Raw genomic sequence first — 19,955 nt, forward strand, 5'->3', positions numbered from 1 at the left:
GACCTTAAACTCATTTTTTTGTGATATCACTTCCACAATGCGTTGAATAAATTTTGACTCGTAGCTGTGGAGAAGTAAAAACAATTATTATGTGATGGTCAAAACTAATCATAAACCCACAGGGGAGGAAGAAAAATATTACGCAATAATACTCCTTTGGCAAGTAAATACGAATTCATTAGCAGAAGCAACATGGATAGAACTACACATAAGAATTGTATGATTTTATATCAGATATACATGTTATAAGGACGGATTAGGAAAAATAGTTTGTGTTACATTGTGTTGAAACAAATCCATCAAATTCTGCTCATATCATATGGGCAATTATCATTCATCCCAAGAAATGCAAACCTAAAAGCAGCAAAAGAGGGAGAGATGCAGGGGATTCTAGTAGCTACAAAAATATCAGGAGGGTAAAGCAAGTGAATACCATTGCTTAGCTTAGCAAGATATTTACCCGTTGAGTTCAAAATCTATTTTAACTAGAGCTGCAGTGACTGACCAAAAATTAGGCCTCTCATTTCAAGATTGGATGGCTGAGAGAAAATTCATTAAAATATTTTGAGTTGAACATGCTAATATAAAAGTTCATGAGTTTTTGAGGGAATAAAATTCTGTCTCCACCAATTGGTATATCATTTGCCACAGTTTTTTTTTTTTTTTTTTTTTTTTTTTTTTTTTTTTTTGTTTATTTACAAAAAAAGAAAAATGATATGTGTCAAGTTGTGATTGGTAAAGCTTAAATTGGAACACACAAAATGCATTAGAGGATTTTATATCTATAAATTTATTTATAATTTATAGTTTTTAAAAAGATCAATGATATTGTTAAGGGGAACCAAATATAATTTTATTTAGTGAAATTGCTAAAATAAAAAATTTGCTAAAATCTGTTGCTATAGTATATATATATATATATAATCTTGTCTTAGTCTTATAACATTACTCATTAGTCATCGCACCCACACACAGGTTCTATTCTCTTCCACTCACATCTCTTACATTCTCCAATTTCAAACAGAATAGGGGACTTGGCGGGTTCTGTTGGTTGCTGATAATGAAAGCTTATTAAAGAGCTTGAATGTGGTACCTGTAGGCTGAACACGTACACATGAGGTTTCGTGTAGCTAGCCTCAAATGAAATTCTCATTTTGGCAAATTACAGAGTTCAAATCTTCTATCTTACTTTTCCTATCCCATTTTGTGCTCTACAAATAAAAAATTGCCAACTGTCCACCTACTTAATCAAATACTAATTTTCTACTTCTTTTAATTCAGTCTCCTAAAATAAATAAAATAAAAACCAACACAGCCCCACTAGCCACCACCACCAACTAGAACTGGTGCCATTAACGAATATCCACTACCAATTATGTTTGTGTTCTGATATCGAACAATTTTTCAAATATGTTGGATGTACGTTCAACCAAAGTTTTCTCAAGCTGACAATGTTTGTTTTATTATGAAATTCTTCTTAAAATCGAACCAAACGGACCCATGCGTACTCCCATATCATGAGACAGTCCCCTTCTATTTCAAAAGCATATGTAGGATCCTAAATTCCTAAGACAATAATATCAAAGTATATACCCAACACAATTTAAGTGAAATACCAAAAACAATCACAGCCACAAAGAGCCACTTGATATTAGTTTTTTTGTTTTCTAATATACTTTATCAATCTACCAAATACAAAATAGACCATAGGTTGATGGATTCGATGAATAGATGCTAGTTAATAAAAGGACAATGCGATTTCTCTATTCATGTACCTGGTCATGGATTTGAAAATAACGAGGAGTTGGTTGATGGCCGTTGTAGTGGCACCGGCTCTAGTTGTTGGTGTTGGACTAGTTTCAGTGACTGGTGGGATTTTTTTTTTTTTTTTTTGTTTTTGATTTATTTATTTTAGGAAATTGAAATAAGAGAAGGCAAAAAATTAGCATTTAATTAAGTAGGTGGACACTTGGAAATTTTTCATTTGTGGAGTGGGATAAGAAAAATAGGATAGAAGATTTGGACTCAATTGAATACGTCATTTGGAGCAATTGAATGAAACGTCTTTCTTTTCTTGATGGGTTAATTGCACTCTTCCCTCAAATTATGGGTTCAGTTGGAGTTTTCTTGTCTTTTTTTAAGTACAAAATTGAGCACTGAATCCATGATGCATGGGTAGTAGGCAAATTGCCCCAAAAGAATTACTAAATTTAAATAATAATAAAAAATTTTAACACAGAAAATTATAAATTTTTTGAAGATAAAACTTGAGTACAATACATATGAAATTGTAATTTTTAGTTTTTTGATAATAAAATAGAAATATAATTGTATTGAATTTCATTATCCTTGAAAAAGATAAGTATTAGGATTTAATAGTCAATACAACCTGTATTTGAATTTAATTGAAAATTTTAATATACTTCATTTAAAATACTATATTTAAGTTCAACCAGAAATATATAAAATGAAAAAAATAATTGCATTTTCATAATTCTACAAATATTTCCGAGCAACGGTGAACAAATTATAAGGATGAATCACAACCATCCCAACATCCCAATTTGGCCTAATAAACCCAATAGCTATACAATAAAAATTTAACAACATTAATCAATTGTATATTTTTGGGGACATTACAACTAACCCCATAATTTGGGGAGAATAAGTGCCATTAATCCTTTTTCAATTCTCAAGTTTGTTGGTGAACAAAGAAGTGTGAAGAAACAAACACATCCATGTGAAGAAACAACCACCTCCATTTGGCCTATAAAAACCAATAGCTATACAATAAAAATGTAACCATTATTCTAACATTTTCTCATCTCTTACAATCATTCTCTAAAGAAATAATGGTAGTAAGCTTAAAGAATTGCTGCACAGTAAAGCCAGCAGAGCCAACATGGAATGGCCCCCAACCCTTATCAGAATTAGATCAAGTTGGTACCACAACTCATGTTTCCACAATCTATTTCTACCGTCCAACACAAAACTGGCTTTCACCACCAGACACCATTACCAATACTCTTAAAGAGTCATTAAGCAAAGCATTGGTGCCTTTCTATCCAATAGCTGGTCGTTTGAGTTGGATAGGCAAAGGCCGTCTTCAAATTAATTGCAATGCTGAAGGGGTTCAATTCTTTGAAGCTGAATCTGAGTCCAAATTTGAAGATTTTGGTGACTTCTCTCCCTGTCCAGAGTATGAGTACTTAATCCCAAGTGTAGATTATAGTGTCCCAATTCATGAAATGCCATTATTATTGGTGCAACTCACTAAGTTCAAGTGTGGAGGTATTAGTCTTAGCCTATTGGTATCACATGTAGTGGTTGATGGACCAAGTGCACTACACTTCTTTTCAGAGTGGGCTAGGATTGCTCGAGGTGAGCCATTAGGGACATCACCATTTCATGATCGAAGGGTTTTTAGAGCTGGGGATCCCCCAAGAGCTAGTCCATGCATTGACCACGAGGGCTTTATTCAACCCCCACTCTTGCTTGGGAAATTGGATAGTCTAGAAGAGCGAAAGAAGAAGACTACGGTGGCCATGTTAAAGCTTACAAAAACCCAAGTTGAAAAGCTAAAGAAGATGGCAAATGAGGATCAGAGTAGCGATTTAGAGCATGATTACACACGGTATGAGACTTTGGCGGGACACATTTGGAGATGTGCATGCAAAGCTCGTAAACACGGAAATGAACAACCTACGGCACTAGGTGTTTGTGTTGACTCAAGAAGGCGCATGAGTACACCATTGCCAATTGGGTACTTTGGCAATGCAACTTTGGATGTGATTGCTACGTGTCGTGCCGGGGATTTGATGTCCAAACCATTAAGCTATGCTTCAAGTAGGATAAGAGAGGCTATCAAGAAAGTGAATGATGAGTTTGTGAATTCGGGTATTGATTTTTTGAAGAATCAACCGGACTTGACACAGTTTCAAGACATTCATTCCGTGGGGAGCACCCAAGGGCCTTTCTATGGAAATCCAAATCTTGGGGTTGTGAGCTGGTTGACCATACCAATCTATGGCCTTGATTTTGGATGGGGGAAGGAGATTTATATGGGGCCAGGAACGCATGATTTTGATGGAGACTCGCTTGTCCTTCCGAGTCATGATGGAGATGGATCATTGACTGTGGCTTTGTGTCTGCAGGTGGCTCATATGGATGATTTTAAGAAGCACTTCTATGAAGATATTTAGTGGGAAAATAAAAAGAAAAGAAAGGATATATTTTATGGAATGGTCATGAATTTGAATAAAAACAAGGAGTAGCAAGAAAAGGAAGAATAAATAGTAAGAAAGTGCTTAGCTTTTTAACTCTATGTGTGGTTGATGTTCAGTATTTATTATTTTCATGTTGAATAAACACCAGTTAAGTATTTCTTGGCATATAGTTGACTCATCTTTTTTTTTTTTTTGTTTAGAGAAAGAATGGTTGACTCATCTTATAAATTAAATTCAATTACATAGTTGGATCATATTTAATAATCTATGTAAAAGATAACAAATGTTAGTATTTGATAATCAACGCAACAAAGTTTTTGAATTTAATTACAAAACTTAATATTTTTAATCTAAGTTATTGTACCTAATTTTTACTTTTTTTTTTCTTGTTGTTGAAATTTGAATATTAAATAAAATTTCTATTAATTTAACTGTCACAACAAAAAGTAAACTAAAAAAATATAATATTTTTAAAAAATCATTAAAATTTCCCATTTTTTATATAATTCAACCCATTTTTTAGAGCCTTTTATTTTTATTTTTATTTTCTTTTAAGCTATAAACATAGCGAAGCATTTTACATTTGTAATATTGAGATTAGCATTTGTCGATCTAGTCTTCGTACGCCAATTTTGATCTCTATATATCTATTTCCACCGATTTGAAATGTCAGATCAGCAAAAGAAGAATCATGGACATCGAATATAAGGGCCTCCTTCAGTAAAAATACTCATGAATCCATTTATATATACACACTCACATCAAGGGCGGAGAGGAGAAGGGCTTGGCTTTACGAATTTCTCCCTCTCCACGGCTCCACCTATAGTTTCTTAACACTTTTTTTTTTTTTTAATAGAGTGCAAATTTAAATTAATAGCCCATTCATACTTAAGAAAAAAAAAAATACAAATACCTATTTAAAGTATTAATATCTCCTTTTATTTCTCTTAATATTTAAACTTTGTTTCGTCATATATAACTCATTAACAATAGATGCATTTAAACCATATATTTCAGTATCTTTCTATCAAAATCTTTTCTTTTTCCTAAAAACAAACTCTTTTTCATTTTATATTTAGAGAGCTAGGCTGGGGATACAAATGTATTGAGTTTTTTTTTTTTCTTAAATAAAAGAAAACTATAACATGGTTTATTTTGTATCTTATAAAATGAAAAATATTTTGAGAGGGCATGGACTTATTTGTTACATTTGCATCCCTCACTATGTTGCATTCATATCCATAAATAAATAAATAAAAATATTTTCACTTTAGTATTGCTATTATGATATTTCTTATCTTATATTGTGCATATTAAGGCATATAAAAGAACATTTATTATTTAATTTATTTAACATTAATTGATTTAAAACACATATTTTGTTTTCCAACATTATTATTATTATACACTAATGTGTATTATTTATTTATTTTAACAAAAAAAAATCATGATTTAATACATTTCAAGAATATTATTTGTGATTAAAATTAGGGTATCAAAAGAGTTGAGATGAGTATTAAACGTTCACATTTCTTCATTTAGTTTTTGTAAGGACGCGATTCGTGGCGGACCGTAACAGTGTCAGGTTCGCGCGTGAAAAGGCCCCTAACAATATCATTTGTAGAGCGTGGGCTTGGAAGGCTAGGCCTTGATTGATAGGCGGTGGGTTTTTCGCGGTGTTCGTACAAGTTTAAGTTTTCCTACACCCCTGGAGTCTTTCTCCTGGAGGTGGGCTGGGAGGCTCAGGTTTCTGGCCATTTTTCCCAACACCCCCCCTATAGATTACTTACTCTTCCTTTTATACTAGCTCGCGTCCACTGTCCTTCGTCCACGCGTAGGGTTAAACTTTCCAAGGTTGATACTTGTCCCATCAGTCCATACTCAAAGTCGTTAGGGATGGTTGTAAAAGCCAAAGAATACGGCTCTGTCAGGTTCAGAGCATTAAATGGCAGTAACAGCAACTTTCCCTTGATATTTTAGATCTTTCTTCCAAGTTTCAGTCCTATACCGTCTTTACCCTTATTTCTTCTTTGGGGAGACTTTGGGTCTGCCGAGGATTGAGCTGTCCTCGGCGGTATCCAAAGGCTATTTTGTCGAGCTTGGGCCATAGCCCTCCTCGGCTTGGGCCTCCGGATTCTCCCTGGGTAGGTGGGCCTGGCCCATAGATCATTTGGGCCCCACAGTTTTAATTCATATGGGAGCCAAAATTGTGTTTATTATGTACCAAACAAGATTACAAGTTTAAACTTAGTTTATTTTCTTGTCGAATAAGCTCAAACTTGTTCTCAAGCTGCTAACTTTGTCCCATATTTTTGGTCCTATTTAGAAAATCAAACATTTTAAGTTAACATTATTTAATGGTTTGTCTTTTGGTTAAAAAAGTCCAAGTTTTGAAACTACCCCACTAATTTAAATGGAAGAGAAATAATGATATTGCTTTTATAAAAATAAAATAAAAAATAAAAAATAAAAAAAGAAGAAGAAAAGAGTAAAAGGTATGTGCAAAAATTAATTTATTATCTTTTCAAAGGGGGAAACATTTTGGAACATCCCAAAATGAAATTTATAAACAATAATTTGGGACAAAGGGAATATTAATTCGATTAACATATTATTTTCCCATATATAGTTAAACATGAGTAAAAAAATTTAACCCTTCACAAATTTATAATTTTTTTACTATGAATGGATAGTTTATTTTATTAAAAAAACTACAAATCATAGTTTAATATCATATGACCAATTTTTAGATTTACACAATCCAAAGTCAAGTCTATATAAATATATTGTTAGACAAGTGTACATATAAAAAGATAATATTATATAGGTAAATAAAATCTCATATTCATAAGCTTTTTCAAAAATACATTATTATGTTTGACTTAGCTCATTTAATAGTACTAGAGATTAAACTTATGCTTGAGCTTGGTTTGTCTACTAAACAAGTGGACGTAAATAAGCATTTTTTTTTTCGAGTTAAATAAGAGGCTTTCATAAAGAACTTGATTCATATATAACCCTCATTAATATAATTTAAAGGAAAATTACACATGACAAAAGCTCTTTTTGATTAGGAGGATGGAAAATGTTAGAAATAGAAAAAGATTTTAGTTTTTCACTGTACTATATTTGGTTGAAAAAGAAGGAAAACTGGAACGACAGTAAATAAATATAAATTTCTTTAATTGATTGAAAGGAAAATAAGATAATAGAAATTCTCTTAATACGTTTAAGCTGCGTTTTTGAGCTGCGTTTTTGCAAAACGCAGCTCCAGGATAGAATTTGAGCTGCGTTTTTATAGAAACGCAGCTCCAGGATAGTAATTTGAGCCGCGTTCTACAAAAACGCAGCTCCACCCCTGGTCTATAGTCGCGTTTTCTAACCGCGGCTATAGACCAAGGGTGGAGCCGCGTTTTGTTCAGTTTAAAACGCGGCTCTGTGGGGAATTTTTTTTTTTTTTTTAATTTTTTCCTGAGCTGCGTTTAAAAAACGCAGCTCCATCTGATATGGAGCTGCGTTTTATTGAACGCAGCTCAAATACGTTTGGAGTTGCGTTTAATAAACGCAGCTCGATCTGATATGGAGCTACGTTTTTTTAAACGCAGCTCCAAACGTATTTGAGCTGCGTTCAATAAAACGCAGCTCCACATATGGTACTAATTAAATTTCAACACTATTGAAATTTCCCAATCCCTAATCTGAGCTCTCACTATCTCAGCTCAACCTCCCAATCCATTATCGCCACCGTGCTCTCAACCCACTACCCACAAACCTCACGCCTCCTCCCTCATCAAAACCCGAAAAATTTGCTGACTGAAGAGACCCAAGCTCTTCACATGGCCATGAAACCTAAAACCCACAACGGAAATGGCAACTCCAGCGACAACAACGGCGGCGGAGGAAGACATAGTGATTAGTATGGTGGCTGCTTGATGTTAACCTCAACTGTCATATTTCTCTCTTTCTCTCTGCACCTCTCTTTGTTGAGTTATCTTCGATGTCGGCGGCTACCTCATCGTTCGCCCCAGCAGCAGCTATATCAACCACAGCTTTACCGTTTTGGAGAGCCACACAAGACCGAAGCACTCACTCGCCTCCAAGTGGGCCGATGGAAAGCCCAGTAAGATTTAATCTAATCTTTATAGTTTATATTCACTTCAGATCTAATCTATTTCATAACATTAAGCTGTGTATTATTGATGGAAATGAGGGTTTGATGTAGATATTGAATATGGTACTTAATACTAAAGGGCTCTGTTTGGTTCTGCAAAATGATTTTGTTGTTATTTTTGGGGGTTTGATTTAACATTTAGCACATGAGTATTTGATGTAGATTTTGATTTGTTGTATTATTGATGGAAATGAGGTTTTGATGTAGATTTTGTTGGTTGGTTGATTAGGAAATAGAATATGTTTGTTAATTGCTAATGACCATATCCATGACAGTGAGCGAGTAACACTTGTTGAGCACATTCTTATCTATGATTTATAGTGAGGTACAGTGAGCAAGACGCATTTAGGGAGTTGCTTGCAAAGTGGCATGGGGCTATCTAAGTCTTCTTAAAAGTTAAAATACTTAGCTTTTTCATCATTTGTTATGCAATGTTGCAAGCTGCAATTTAGTCATTTACTATATATTTTCTTTTTTCAAACCTCAAAATGTATTTTAAGGTTCCTGAATATGGTTTTTCCTAAATGACATCTTATAAGTGGGTGTTTTTTTTTTTTCTTTAATGTGTTTCGATGTCCTTGAATATATTGTATGTGATATTTTAGAGCTTGGAACAATGAGGATTTGGCATTCATATTTGCTAGACTATTGTGACTTTGTTCTTGTACATTTATAGCTCCTTAATCAAGGGCTATGATTGTCCTCTTATTCATTTTGAGGAAGTGTAAAATTAAGAAGCTCAGAGTTTGTGTACAGGGGAGGGGACTTTGGAGCTTTTGGTTGTAAGTTTTTGGCCTCCTCTCTTTTGCAAAAGAATTCATACATATATATAAGAGTTTGGATGAAAATCAGTTAGTTACAACATTGTAACTGCATGGGCAGCTTATGCGAATTGTGAACCACAAAAGCACAAGTAGAATACTAGAATATGATAATTATAATAACTTGGATGTGCATTGTCAGGCAGACCTAGTCTGTTGATTCCAGAATTTATAGTTAACCCACATATAGCTTTTTTTTTTCATAGATTGTCTTTACCTATTCAGAGTATATGATTGCTGATTCTATTTTTAACTCTTGCATTTTTTTCTTTCCCCTTTTTAAATGCAGGTATGCACAAAGCTTGTAAGTTTTAAGACATGCAAAAATCAGCAAGGAGGGCATGATAACAAAATCTTCTATAATGTTGGGCCTTGGAGAATCTGATGATGAGTTGAAAGAAGCTATGGCTGATTTAAGGGCTATTGATGTTGATATTTTGACTCTTGGACAGTATTTACAGGTTAGTTGATATACAATAGTTCATTCTTTCTTGCTTGGGAGATTAATGCATTAGTCATGACACTGAAATTTGAAACTTAGGGTCCATAAAAATGGGAATCTTAATAACTTGACTCCTGCCCAAGTTTGGGCCTGTAATATTTTCAGAGCGTGATCTTATTTAATGCTTAAAGATGGCTGTGATCTAATTAACAAAAAAAAAAAGATGGCTGTGATCTGGCACTACTTAGCTTTTGGTAATTCTGATGTTTCAGAAATTGTTCAAGTAGGAATTGTCTACAGGTTGCCTGAGGTTATATTAAACCTAGTGGCTAGTAGCTCTATTTTTCTCATTCTTGATAGGCTTATTAACTTTAAAGTGGTTACAATTCTTGCAGCCAACTCCACTACACCTGAGTGTCAAAGAATATGTCACCCCTGAAAAGTTTGCTTTCTGGAAGGAATACGAGGAGTCCATTGGATTTCGTTATGTAGCCAGTGGGACCACTGGTAAGTTAGCTGTTGCAGTTTGAACTATATGATGATAAAGTCCTTCTCTTTTATTCTCATATAAATGTTTTTTTTAAAAAAAAAAAAATACAAATCAGCCAACAAAATGGACTAGCAGGATTACTTTCCCTTTCCAAATGTATCTTGGTTTAAATAATTATCTGACTAGTACATATGAGCATGAACTAGATGCGTTAGGGAAAGAATAAAATATAAAAAGAAAATTCTCTCCGATGAGTCCAAACTAATTTCTTAGGAATGACAAAAGTTACTAATTTACCCAAGCTTTTCAGACTTTGGATTTTTAAAAATAGATCCTCACCAGAGTTTCCTACTTGTAATCATTTTACAGGTCCGATCCTCATATAGAGCTGGTGAGCTTTTTGTCAAGACAATGGTTAGAGATAAGGCTAACAGCACTGCTGGCACATCCTATTGATTTTTGGCTATTGTGGACTTTGTGTTTTTGAGTCCTAGAAACTGTTTGACATATCAGTACCCTATAAGCATGGCCATTGTACATTTTGCCATTGAAATTGGCAGAATGCCCTTCATTCTAGTGGACGGACTTGCACTTCATTCATAAAAGTTCAAATTTTTTGGCATTCTAGTATTTTGGGGTTGGAGCAGATCAGTTCTCCATTTTGGAGGTTTCCTTCTTAACTATTTTTTTCCCACCCAGCAATAATTAATAAGTTAGTAAGGGGTGTTCCAAATTGAAGATGACATCAAATTGGGGATATCTTCTTCTGGGGTCTTTGATTGTTTAGTGAAATTTAATTGGGGTAGGTTGCAAAAGAAAATCTAATGAATTAATGAGATTACTCAAAAGAAAATCTAATAGTATTTGTCAGCAACTAATTAGTATTAAAACCTAGTGATATAGGTTTCATCAAATAGCAATTATCAGTATGATATCACAGCAATATTAATGATGCCATTCCTTAGCCCTTATTAGCCAGTAGCCTCCTAGTTGAATTGGAAGTTTTGACTAGATTTTTTTCCGCTCTCTAAGTTTTAACTCTGATAAATTGACTAATTATGTTACTATACTACTCTTGTTAAATTATTAACAAATAGTTGAACTACAGTTAGTCTTTCTCTCATGTTACTAAGTCTTTCAAGTGTTCCAAGCTTAGGGATTTTTGCAAGCCCAATTCAACCCAATTTTTGGTGTTCTCATTGTCACAGGTATATATATATATATATATATATATGTAGCTACGGGCATTGGACTGATTGATCAAGTACCATGATGCTTGCTAACAATTTTTTGTGATGTAAAAAATCCTTGACGGATATGCATTTTGTGATGTAAAAATCTTTTGTTGGGAACTTGTTTTGTTTATGTAATTATTTGGGCAATGAACTTGTTTTGTTATTTGGCAATTGGTTGGGAACTGTTGAGTGTTGGCAGGAATTACAGATCTTGTTTTGGGCAGGAATGTGTTTAGGAAGACAAAAAATTGAAAAAAAAAAATTTATTACCTATAGCCGCGTTTTTACACCCAATAGCTGCGTTTTTCTACAGCCACAAGCTGAGGTGTAAAACGCAGCTATAGACCCTGTTTGGGCTGCGTTTTAAACGCAGCTCTATGTGTCACCTATAGCCGCGTTTCTATTTAAAACGCGGCTATAGGTCCCGCATCTGGGGTTGTGAGAAAACGCAGCTCTAGGCTATGTAGAACGCAGCTACAGCCCCCGGTTTGGGCTGCGTTTTTGAAAACGCAGCTCTAGGTCCCCGCAGTGGGCTATAGCCTCGCTACATAGGCTGTGTTTGGAAAACGCAGCTTAAAAACGCAGCTATAGCCTTTAGCTGCGTTTTTTATAGGCTATAGCTGCGTTTTGCAAATGCGGCTATAGCCTTTTTTTTTTGTAGTATATACATACACGACACAATAACATAAATATACTTGATGTCCTACGTACGTGACAAATTGATGTGTCCTGCTTCAAACAATGTGTCACGACTGACCATAAGGTGGTGCAAAAACACTGAAGAAGTCATTTACGAACTTGGCAATCTTTTATGATTTGTTGGTCAAGGCATAATTAAGGAACTGTGCATGAAGTCCAACTCAGTTGTTTACGTGTTTGTTGTGCATGCAAGTTCTTGATACTTGCAGATACTCGAAATTCAAACCCTCTCTTCCAATTATAGATTAAAAAAAAGAGAAAAAAAATGCTCCTCAATATAGAAGCATGAGCCAACAACCATCCAGAAGACAAAAAATGAAAAATAAAAAAGAAGAAGCAACAACCATCCCCATTTGGCCTACAAAATCCTATAGCCACACAAAAAAAATTGTAGCCATTTTAATCTTAACTTTTCTCATCTTTTGCAAGCAGTCTCTAAAAGAAATAACGGTGGTAAGTTCAAAATGTTGCTTCACAGCAAAGCCAGCAGAGCCAACTGGAATGGCCCCCAACCCCTTTCAGAATTGGATCAACTCAGCCTAACTCATGTCTCCACAATCTATATTTCTACCGTCCAACACAAAACTGGCTTTCACTACCAGACACCATTACCAATACTAAGAGTCGCTAAGCAAAGCATTGGTGCCTTTCTATCCAATTGCTGGTCGTTTGCGTTGGATAGGCAAAGACCGTCTTCAGATTGATTGCAATGCTGAAGGGGTTCCATTCTTTGAAGCTGAATCTGAGTCAAGATTAGAAGATTTTGGTGATTTCTCTCCCTCTGCAAAGTATGAATTTCTATTCCCAGGGGTAGATTATAGCGTCCCAATTCATGAAATGCCATTAGTATTGGTGCAACTCACAAAGTTCAAGTGTGGAGGCATGCATATGTCTTGGCCTATTAATATCACATGCAGTGGCTGATGGACCAAGTGCACTACACTTCTTTACGGAGTGGGCTAGGCTTGCTCGAGGTGAGCCATTAGGGACAGCACCATTTCATGATCGGAGTGTTTTAAGAGCTGGGGGTCCCCCAAGAGCCAGTCCATGCATTGACCATGAGGCTTTTATTCAACTACCAATCTTGCTCGGGAAATTGGGTGATCTAGAAGAGCGAAAGGAGAAGACTACGGTGGCCATGTTAAAGCTTACAAAAAACCAAGTTGAAAAGCTAAAGAAGATGGCAAATGACGATCAGAGCAGTAGTGATTTAGAGCGTGGTTACACTCGGTAGGAGACTTTGGCGGGACACATTTGATGTGCATGCAAAGCATGTAGACACGAAAATGAACAACCTACGACATTATGTGTTTGTGTTGACTCAAGAAGGCGCATGAATACACCATTGCCAATTTGGTACTTTGGCAATGCAACTTTGGATGTGTTTGCTACGAGTCGTGCTGTGGATTTGATGTCCAAACCATTAAGCTATGCTTCGAGTAGGGTAAGAGAGGCTATCAAGAAAGTGAATGATGAGTTTGTGAATTCGGGTATTGATTTTTTGAAGATTCAACGGGACTTGACACAGTTTCAAGACATTCTTTCCGAGGGGAGCACCCAAGGACCTTTCCAAGGAAATCCAAATTTTGGGGTCGTGAGCTGGTTGAGCTTGCCAATGTATGGCCTCGATTTTGGATGGGGGAAGGAGATTTATATGGGGCAAGGAACACATGATATTGATGGAAACTCGCTTGTCCTTCCAAGTCATGATGGAGATGGATCTTTGACTTTGGCTTTGTGTCTGCAAGTGGCTCATATTGATGATTTCAAGAAGCACTTCTATGAACTTATTTAGTGGAAAAATGAGAAGAAAAGAAATAATATATTTTATGGAATGGTCATGAATTTGAATAAAAATAAGGAGTAGCAAGAAAAAAGAAGAATTAGTTGTAAGAAAGTGCTTAGCTTTTTTAGTCTACATGTTGATGTTTAATTCGTTATTAAATTAATTTCATGTTTTTTTTTTTTTTAATTTTATATAAGATAGAAATTCTACTTTAGACTAATTTAAGTATATGTGTGTGAAACTCCTTTCTAAAGATTTGAATTCCAATCCTTACCCCCCACATCTCTTTATACTTGTGAAATGATCATTGCACCAAAAGTGCGCGTTGGTAATTTCATGCAATTGAATAAACAAGTAATTGATTTCCAATTAAGTATTTCATGGCATTAATTAGTTGAGTAATCATATAAATTAAATTCAAACACATAGTTGCATCATATTCAATTGTCCATAAAAAAAAAGATAACAAATGTTAGTTTTTAGTAATCAATACAACTAAGTGTTTAGATTCAATTGTCCATACAAAAGATAACAAATTGATGTGTCCTGCTTCAAACAATGTGTCACGACCGATGGTGCAAAAACACTGAAGAAGTCAGTTACGAATTTGGCAATCTGTCATGATTTGTTGGCCAAGGCATTAAGGAGCTGTGCAATGAAGTCCAACTCAGGTGTTCACGTGTTTGGGGTGCATGCAAGTTTTTGCTACGAAGGAAAAGGCTGTGCGTTGTGGGATAGGGCATCCATGAAACGGCACAACGATACTACTGTTATGCACCGACAGGAAAGTACTGCCGGCATATGAAAGCTCTGGTTGTCATTGAACATTGACCAATATTAACGATGTACTAAGAAAGTTTCTGTTGAAAATTAACACCGAAAAGTGCCACAAACCGTTTAGATATATAGGAAGAGTTGAGGAGCAATGTTCCGTAGGTTATTACTAGCAATGAGTACAATAAAGAAAAGTTGGTATATTCTTTTATTGGTGATGAAAGCTCGATGGTAAAATTACTAGAGCTAATTAAATTACGACCTAATTACTTTTAATTTATTCAACTAGATGTGGAATAAGAGTAATCAATGTGCAATTAACCGGGACTATTACCTAGTGCATGGGCATACATAATTAACAATTAAGTTTAAAACACAAGGAGTAAGGGAAGAGAGATGTAAACCCAAGATAACACCGCGATGTGTTATCGACAAGAAAAACCAAAGTGTTCGGTGTAAAAACCTCACCGTAACCCTCCAAGGTGAATCAATCCACTAGTGAAAAAGTAGAAGTACAAGGATTACAATTTAGACCCTCCAAACCTAAACTACCCTCTATACTTAGACCCTCCAAGTCCCAGCTACCAACGGGCTTCACCAAGCCTTGTCTTCACTAACTTTCCGGATCCTGCAATTATCACCAATTGCATCCACCATAGAATGGCATGACCCAATACTTTCCAAGAGTTCCAAAACAACTCACAACACTTAGAATGAGTGAGGTATGTGTTTGAGCTAAGAACCTCTCAATGGATATGAAATTAATATGTATTTGGCTCCAGCTTAAAAGGCCAGTTTATTTTACTATTCAGCTTATTTTTGCTACTATTCATGGGCCTCATTGCACTTTTTGGTACTATTTATGGATCCCATTATACTATTTCAGCTAACTTTTACCTTTATTTACAGTATTTTCAGTAAAATAAACGGATTCCAAACAGACCCTTAGAGAGAGAGGAGTATGAGGAAAACTAAGAGAAAGGTGTATAAGGTTGTAGGTAGGCAATCTTTAACTCTCCAATGGATTTCTACGGTTTTCTCTCTGAAATTCTCCTAAAAATTTCATAGGTAATGTGGGCTTTTACAGTGTGCGTAAAGAAATGGAAAAAAGCACACAGACAGACTAGCAGTGCATCTCATGAGTCAGGTTGCAAGTTGGCCAAGTTACGAGCCACTCACGAGATGCCAACGACACTTGAGCCTTTCAACTTCTAACATGTACTCCTCATGTGACTTTTCGCGGGTTGCATCACTCACGAGCCAGTTGTGAGTTGTCCTGGTCTTCACAATTCTTCACCAATTTCACACATTGAATCCATTACATTGAATCCCACAAACATGTAGGAAAATGATTGAAGAATTACAATAAAAATTGACAAGAAATTAATGCCAACAAAACATAATTGAAAATCACAACTTTACAAGGGAAAATCACACTTAAATTTTTTTTAAAAATTTTATCTTCATTTCTTCAACAAATATGAGGGAAAAAGAAATTTGTAATTTTCATAATTTGTTTCCTTTGTCTATGTCTTTTTTTTTTTTTTTTTAATTATTATTATTATTCTTACAAAAATTTTAAGGTTGAAATTGTGTCATGAAAGGCTCAATGAACATTTCAATGTGGCTAGTGCATGGATTTAGAAAAGCTTACACTTTTTCGTTAATTTTTTGAATTTTAATTAAATTTATTAAAGGTATGAGTATTTTGTGTATTAGTCATAAAATAGGAACAATGTTGTTTAATTTGGTGAAATATAACGTGGAACAGATTAAATAAGAGAGAGAGAGGAATTCGTTTAGATCGATTTTTATACTTTTTTTTTTTTTTTTTTGAATTTAATGAAGTCTATTACCGGTGGGAGTAATTTTTGTATTAATTATAAATTTGAAAAGAAAATTACTTAATTTGATAGAGCATAAAAATAAACAAAAAAGTGGGAAATAATATTTTTGTTCATCAAATTTAATTCTTTGTCAATAGCTAAAAGCCTTTATAACTCAACTAGTTGGTACATTTTGATGTCATGGAGACATTTAGGGTTCATTTTATACTTTATTAACAGTTAAGAGCCTTATAACTTAACTAATTAGAACATCTTGATGTCAAGGAGACATTCAGAGTTTAAATCCCTCTTCTTTCAATTATAGAATTAAAAATATATAATATAATAAAATAAAATATAAAAAAGGAAACAACATCCCCATTTGGCACATAAAAACCTATATGTGGCCGTGCAATAAAAAATGTAACCATTATTCTTAACTTTTCTCATATTTTGCAAGCACTCCCTAAAAGTAAATTTGATGGTAAGCTTAAAGGTTTGCTACACAGTAAAGCCAGTAGAGCCAACATGGAGTACGTGCTTCAACCCTATTAGAATTGGATCAAGTTGTCATCTAGAAAGCACGAACACAAATTGGATGTGGGTACATATATAGATACGATATGACGATAAGGGAATTTCTGAAAAATTAGAATACGATTAGGGTAGGGATTCGTATCTTAATTAATTATTAAATTTATATATATATATATATGGTTAAGCATTTATTTTTCATATAATATTAAACATATATCAATTTACTAGAAATAAAGAATAATTTATTTAATTAAAGTCTAAGAGTCTTTAATATATATATATAGAGAGAGAGAGATCTAAAATATTACCTCCTTTAATAATCTAAGCCCATGTCCTAATAATATTTAAGCCCATGTCCCAAGTATATTAAAGCCCATTATGTGAGTGACATTTTGATATGTGAATTGAAAAAAAATAAAAAAAAAAATTGAGTAAGAGAGGGGAAGTGTAAAAAAAACTGAAGAGATGCATGGGTGAGAGAAGAGAGGAAGTGGTTAATAGCTGGCCACATAAAGTCAAATTGAAAAAGAAGAGGCAAACAATAAATGTAAAAAATATAAAAAATAAATGAATGACGTGGGTGCTGATGTGGCTTAACAAAAGCGTACCAACAATAAATGTTATGCTTCAGCTTTTAGTAATATATAGATAGATAATGTATTATCTATGGGCATGATCAACAACAATCATGTCTTAGTCCAAACTTTAAGGATTAGCTAATGCACACGCAAGAGAGAAGATTAATGGGGAACCATTTGGAGACATCAAGCCAAGTCGTGGTATACGTCAAGGAGATCCACTCTCGCCCTACCTCTTTTTGCTTTGTTTAGAGGGCCTTCACAGAATGATCCAACAGGCTGCTGGGAGAGGTGAACTACAGGGTGTTTCTATTTGTCGTAATGGGCCCAAACTAACTCATTTATTTTTTGCAGACGACAGCCTTTTATTTTGTAGGTCCAATACTCATGATTGTCAGAAGGTATTGGAGATCCTGTCAAATTATGAGAGGGTGTCAGGGCAAAAATTAAATAGGGAGAAGACGGCTTTGTTTTTCAGCAAATCTACTCCAAGTGAGATGCAAAAGGAAATTATGGATCTACTTGGGGTAAATGAGTTGAAGCAGTATGAAGAATATTTGGGCTTACCTGCTTTGGTAGGCAAGAGCAAAAGGGCTAGTTTTGATCGATTGAAGCAAAAGGTTTGGAAGAGACTTCAAGGGTGGGAGGGGAAGCTCTTGTCTCAAGCCGGAAGGGAAGTACTCATTAAATCGGTAATCCAAGCCATACCCACCTTTACAATGAGTTGCTTTAAACTCCCTACCACTTTATGTCATGAGATTGAGACCCTCATTCGAAAGTTTTGGTGGGGACAAAGGGGTGAGAGGAGGAAAGTACATTGGGTGAAATGGGAGGATTTGTGTCAAGACAAGGGCCAAGGAGGAATGGGTTTCAAAGATTTAACAATGTTCAATGAAGCGATGCTTGCAAAGTTAGCATGGAGATTACTCCATGATGATAACTCTTTATTCTATAGGGTCTTCAAAGCAAGGTTCTTTCCTAGGGGAACTATTCTCGAAGCGAAAGACTCCTCATCCTCTTCATATGCTTGGAAAAGCATCCTTAAGGGCCGTGAGGTTATCTTAAGAGGTGCACTTTGGAGAATAGGTGATGGAAAAAGGGTGAGGATTTGGGGAGATAATTGGCTGCCATCAAAACCATCTACACGAATAGTTACATCGATTCTGTATGGCCAGGAGAATTCAAATGTGGAGGTCCTAATAAATCCACGAACTAGGTGCTGGAGAAATAATATTATTGACCATGTCTTTAATGTGCAGGAAGCAGAGATAATAAAAAGCATCCCATTTAGCTCAACAACCCAACCGGATGCTCTGATTTGGCCTTTCATCCCCTCTGGTACATACTCTGTGAAGTCGGGATACCGTTTCTTGTTGGAGAATTCTGTCCAATTTCAGAGAACAAGGCAAGATGCTAACTTCTGGAAAAAGGTGTGGAGCTTAGAGGTGCCGAGCAAAATTAAAAATTTTGTTTGGCCAGCTAGCAAAGACTCCCTGCCCGTTAAGAAAAACTTGCTGCGAAGAAAGATTGCACAGGATGGGCAATGCGATATTTGCAAGGCAGGGGATGAGGATTGCTCACATGCTCTGTTTTTTTGTTCGGAGGTGCAAGATATGTGGTTTGCAGACCCACAATGGAGGTGGCTGTCGACGATGCATTGGAGTTCCGTCAAAGACGTTTTCCAGAAAGCTTTTTCAGAGAGACGAGATGCAGAGCTCTTGGCTTTCACGGGCTGGGCAGTTTGGAATCGACGGAACCAGCTATGCTTCAATGAAGTACCCTGCCCTCTGAACCAGATTCTAACCTTATCAAAGGATAGAAAAACAGAGTTTCAACGTATTCATCCAGTGACAGGAACACCGCAGCACAGAAACCATACCAGATGGAAGCCGCCCGAACAAGGAGCATATAAAGTGAACTACGATGGGGCTGTATTTAGTCAGCAGGGCAAAGCCAGTCTTGGTGTAATAATCAGGAATCATGAAGGAGCTGTTATGGCATCAATGGCGCAACAAATTCCACTCCCTACAACTGTGGCTCAAGTAGAAGCCCTTGCAGCAAGGAGAGCTACTGAATTCGCGTTGGAGATTGGTATCACTACGGCAATACTGGAGGGCAACTCAGAAACCATTGTCAAGGAGCTTATGGAACCAAATCCTTCTCTGGCACTGCATGATCATTTGATCCAAGATGTTAAAAGTTTACAAAACTCTTTTAACTCCCTTAATTTTACTCATGTACGTCGTGGAGGGAATAATGTTGCACATGCACTGGCACGATGGGTTATTAAGAAGCCTAATTTAACTGTCTGGATGGAAGATGTACCACCAGATATTCGCCAACTTGTAATGGCTGATTCGGCCACGTTTT

At 35.4% G+C, this 19,955-nt stretch overlaps 2 protein-coding genes and 1 pseudogene across 3 annotated transcripts; all 3 read left to right on the forward strand.

The window, feature by feature from the left end:
• The first annotated feature begins 2,794 nt into the window (after positions 1-2,794).
• On the forward strand, positions 2,795-4,389 carry LOC115968664 (spermidine hydroxycinnamoyl transferase). Its single transcript, XM_031088122.1, has one exon. The coding sequence runs from the start codon at positions 2,853-2,855 to the stop codon at positions 4,200-4,202; it is 1,350 nt and encodes a 449-aa protein (XP_030943982.1). The 5' UTR covers positions 2,795-2,852; the 3' UTR covers positions 4,203-4,389.
• A 3,443-nt stretch (positions 4,390-7,832) lies between these two features.
• Positions 7,833-11,567, forward strand: LOC115968665 (lipoyl synthase, chloroplastic-like). Of its 2 annotated transcripts, none has more exons than XM_031088123.1 (4): positions 7,833-8,346; positions 9,508-9,679; positions 10,056-10,167; positions 10,537-11,567. In XM_031088123.1, exons 2-4 carry the CDS (start codon positions 9,560-9,562, stop codon positions 10,635-10,637), a joined length of 333 nt encoding a protein of 110 aa, XP_030943983.1. In that variant the 5' UTR covers positions 7,833-8,346; positions 9,508-9,559; the 3' UTR covers positions 10,638-11,567. The 2 variants fall into 2 exon arrangements, with proteins under 2 accessions (XP_030943983.1, XP_030943984.1); XM_031088124.1 differs by having other exon boundaries at positions 7,837-8,346; positions 10,520-11,567.
• A 981-nt stretch (positions 11,568-12,548) lies between these two features.
• LOC115966309 lies at positions 12,549-13,879 on the forward strand (annotated as a pseudogene).
• Positions 13,880-19,955: the final 6,076 nt, after the last annotated feature.

This window comes from Quercus lobata, chromosome 11 (assembly GCF_001633185.2).
Source record: "Quercus lobata isolate SW786 chromosome 11, ValleyOak3.0 Primary Assembly, whole genome shotgun sequence".
Lineage (NCBI taxonomy): Eukaryota > Viridiplantae > Streptophyta > Magnoliopsida > Fagales > Fagaceae > Quercus > Quercus lobata.